Consider the following 4,662-nt stretch of genomic DNA (forward strand, 5'->3'; position numbering starts at 1 on the left):
GATCTGAATCATGTCTTTATCCAAACCATCCATCTTTTTCGCCACCACAGTCCTACATAACTCCCTTTCTGCAGCTGAGGATAAGAGTGACCCTCGCTTGTGATAAAAGGCAGCCAAGATAGCAAGACTTTGTCAGCTGGGGCCGCTGCTCCTCATTATCTCAACAGAGCAAGCCAAATATGTCCTGGAGGGTGAAGGGGCTTCAGACCTAAAAGCCCCTGATCCCTACCCCCCTCCTGATGTGACCATATCTGGTTTAAAAACTATCACGGGAGCCTGTTTACAACCCAGTTTTCGTTTAACCTCAAGGCTGTTCAAAGTGTCATTAAGGCATTATGAAGAATGTTTTAGATCCGCATCTTTGACCAGCACAGGGGCGAGTTTTAGCCCCCGCATCCCGACGTGTGATCCCCCCTAGCTCCAGATGGCTGGACTCCGCTCCATAATTTACTGATGACTTTAACCCTTCCAGCAGATACAACCTCTCTCACTCTCTCTCTCTCGTCACGAAGCCTATAGAACCCCCACCGCATATAGCAGCTTTAAGTCAGTTATGTCATTATTAGACCATTAGGTTTCCCCCTCTGCCCTGTTTGTGCATGAGGTTTTTTTAAGTGGGAAAGTTTTGTGAGAGTATTACAGCTCTCAAGTACAGACACAACTTTTTAATTTTGCTGTCTGCATACTTAATGTTAGAGGTTATCTTATTTTTCCATTTTGCAAACGCTGAAGTGAGGAGGGATCCACTGATCGCAGGTGGTAGGTTGTCTCTTTTCATATGGTTGTGATGCATCAAATTAAGACCCACTTTTACATGTTTGCAGAACTGCAAGTGGCAAAACCCATATCAAACAGGTCAAAGTTGCGTGCATGGTATGGTATTTATGGATGACATCGATAATGTTTGGCCAGAAGCAAAATATTAAGACTTTTATTTATGGCCCTGACAATAGAGCAATCACAGATCGCAGTAGCCTTGTGCAACCGAGCTTGTCTCGTGGATGTAAATCAAAATGTGTATTCACACCAAGTGAAAGTGCTGTTTTTCTCACCCAAAGCAATTAGCCGTGTGGCCACACTCACAGCCTCGTGTGCTGTGTGTATCCCGCTGCCGACTGCATTATCTTAATGTAAATCTAAGCATGCCTGTTAGTCTTTATCTGATAGCGGTGATCGGTGTGGGCTGGTCGGACACCCCGCAGTGATGCTTAGTGGCTCCCTGTAGGTGACCACGTGGACATACAGTAACAGTAACAACACAGAGGAGCTTAGTCAGTCACTGTTGACAGTACTGACCGGGCGCGCACCGAGGAGCCTTCGGGGCCACGCGACGAAACGCTGATTAAAACACGTGCTTAACGAGGAGTTGGCGGGGCGCGCGTGATGCTGCTGTTCCCTTCAGATAAACACCTGCGGAGTCAGGGCTGATCATAATATATGCATCAGTTAATTCCAGTGCACCCAGTGAAATTTCTCTGGCAACTATTGTCTCTGTCATTGTTGTAGCCAAGTGGAGGAGGTTAAAACAGCAGCATATTTACCAGTCACATTTGTATCATCAAGGGAGGACATCATTTAGCTAGGATACCTAGCTTTCTGTGCACGTTTGCTTGAGCCACTGTCACACTAACGTTATATAGTAAACTGCTAGTTTAACCTCACCTAAAGCTACACCATGGACGCCTTTGGTAAGGGTTTTATCTCAAACTAAGCAGAGAAGATAGGTAGCCCTGAGGCAATGGCGCGACTAGCAAACAAGCTAGAAGCTCAAATGTCTGACAACATATTAACTTTCTACCACATTGTAAACATTTCGGCACACATTTATATAACCTATATACTTGTTTTGTTATCAAAGATTTTTTTTAACAAAGCCGCCCTTGTGTTGAAGGCCAGAGAGCAAAACGACCACCAGCACTAGCAACAATTAATGAATTATTAACAACAAATTATAATTTTCCCGCCCTCAGTAGGCTCACTCATAGCTGTAAGAATTCGTTTTTCAATATTAGTTTTACCATTAAACCCAATGTAATATGCAAGTCCACTGGGAAAAAATTAAAGTAGCCTAAACTGTATTTAAATAACAGCCCAACACTACCTTGGTGTTAATTTGTAAAACAAAAAAACACCCTGCATTTAGCAGGCTGTGAAACCATGCAAGAGGCAAAGAAACACTGGGTTTTCTCAGCACAATTCACTTTATTGACGGTTGACTGGAGCTTGCCACCACAAGACAAAGAGGACTGTCCCTGGCATCAACTTATCACCCCCGTCTTTCATTTAGGGATGCATAACCCCCCATTCCATGTGGAGTCTTCCATTAAAACAAACTGCTCTGTAGGCCTGTGTGGCTCTGAGTCAATTGGACACAGAGCACTGACAGTTGTGTTTGGAAACCAGACAGTATCCAGACTGAACTCTAATGTAGAGCAAACGTCATTTAATGTCAGACAATCCAAAACTAAATCCTGATAAATTATTAACTGCTATAAATTGCATTGCCATAAGTATCATTGCATGCTTTTTTTAAGCTAATGGCTTTGTAACACCTTTATAAAACATTTGCTTTGTCTTTGTTTCTTAATTGACCTCATTGGACTGGCTATAACTGACACTTACAATACCCTGTCTGTTGGCCAGTCCATGTTTCAAACACATAAACATTCAATGTTCCCCTTGTAAACACAGAAAACAAATATGTATAAATGCTCTTCTTCTTGGCATTCTAATACTAATTTGAAATGTTTTGTTTTTCCCTCTTTGCACACTTCCAGACCATCCTACCCAGGCCAGACATAGCCATGGCTCCCCAGGTTCCAGTTACGGAGCCCACATTGTGGCGGACTGCCAACCATTCCTCAGGGTAGTTGGGAAAGATGGTCTCCATACTGGATTCTCCCGGGCCACCAGTTTACCAAGAACCCTAGCTGTACCTAAAGAGCTCAGACCAGAAGACAAGATGAATGTGAAAATAACCTTTTTAGCAAAAGCCCACAGAGTTAGGGGGATTAAGGCTTTCTCAAGCTAGTTTATTATCTAGACAGAAAAAAGTCAACAGCAAAGACTAGTCCAACACAAGTTCTTTAGCTGTCAAACTGGAGCCAGACTACTGAACCAAGTTTTCATGGTACATTTAGATGGTATCTGATGTTGATTTTAAACAACTGTATTTATCTTTGTTTTTAAGTAACAGAATAGGCTTAAGGCAGGATTGTCACCATGCCCAGGCCAAAGGCAAGGCCTAGTCCACCACCTGAGAATATTTACGATTTCTCCGTGGATGCAGAGGAAGCTCAGAGTCTCCACTTGCACAGGAAATCCTTAGAGAAGACATCTCCTCTGAGCAAATATATAGAGACCGAACACCAGCAAGCGGGGCTCTTCTCTATGTCTCCCAGCAATGACTCCCTGGACGCATGTGTTGACTTCCAGAAGAAAAGGAGGAAGAAATGTGGTGCCTGCAGTCCCTGCCTTCGCAAAGAGAACTGTGGTACCTGCACAAACTGTCTGAACCGCAAGACGGGCAAGCAGATCTGCAAACTCCGAAAATGTGAACAGCTGAAGAAGCGACAGAATGAGTGGGAGGTGAGCAAGGTACTGTTATATTTATTGTCTGTTAATTTTACTAATGTTTGTACAGTATACCAATATTATTATTTTGTGTTGCAACATAGAGTTACCTACTGTCTCAGGCTTTCTCTTATTATATTCAAGAGAAAGTTATGAAATATCTATACACTAAAACACTGATTATCTTTAGGTCTAGTTCAAAAATATAAATATTCAAGGCTGTTGCATACATATTGTTATAAATTCAAAGACATTCATTCATCTGTTCTCATCCATCCTTGCAGCAGTTTTCAGTGCATGCTTATTACTATCTTATTGGATCATTCCTAAGGCAAAAGCTAGGGACAAGCAGCTTTTAACAAATGTCAGGATAACAGAGCTTGTTGTTATGTCTGCCTGAACACTGATGATTGATAAATTCCAAATGAATAGTTATGGTTGGAGGTTTACTGGACTTGCTGATTCTCTCCCAAACTTCTTTAAAGTTTTCTCCTAAAGTGAGATTATTTCAACTTTTATTTACCTAGAGAATGTTTGAAAACACACACATTATTATGGTACACATGCACAATGGGACTTAACGGCCCCCCCGATCTGAACCCGAGTGGTGTTTTGTTATTGGACTTCTGTGCTAGTCACAGTTTGTCCATAACGAACACCATGTTCAAGCATAAGGGTGTCCATCAGTGCACATGGCACCAGGACACCCTAGGCCGGAGGTCGATGATCGACTTTGTGGTTGTTTCATCTGACCTCCGGCCATATGTCTTGGACACTCGGGTGAAGAGAGGGGCGGAGCTGTCAACTGATCACCACCTGGTGGTGAGCTGGATCCGATGGCGGGGGAGGAAGCTGGACAGACTCGGCAGACCCAAACGTATTGTGAGGGTCTGTTGGGAACGTTTAGCAGAATCCCCTGTCAGAGAGATCTTCAACTCCCGCCTCCGGCAGAGCTTTGACCAGATCCCGAGGGAGGCTGGAGATATCGAGTCCGAGTGGACCATATTCTCCACCTCCATTGTCGATGCGGCCATTCGGAGCTGTGGCCGTAAGGTCTCCGGTGCCTGTCGTGGTGGCAATCCCCGAACC

General features: G+C 43.7%; 1 protein-coding gene across 1 annotated transcript in view; it reads left to right on the forward strand.

Annotated features, from left to right (window-relative positions):
* Positions 1 to 6: 6 nt before the first annotated feature.
* The window catches only part of tet3 (tet methylcytosine dioxygenase 3), a 54,800-nt gene continuing 50,144 nt past the window's right edge, over positions 7 to 4,662 (forward strand). The window contains 1 exon segment of the mRNA XM_020590282.1: positions 7 to 3,597. Within this exon segment, the coding sequence (XP_020445938.1) occupies positions 3,223 to 3,597 (375 nt within the window). The 5' untranslated portion in view covers positions 7 to 3,222.

This window comes from Monopterus albus, unplaced genomic scaffold (assembly GCF_001952655.1).
Source record: "Monopterus albus unplaced genomic scaffold, M_albus_1.0 scaffold12.1, whole genome shotgun sequence".
NCBI classification, from domain to species: Eukaryota; Metazoa; Chordata; class Actinopteri; order Synbranchiformes; family Synbranchidae; genus Monopterus; species Monopterus albus.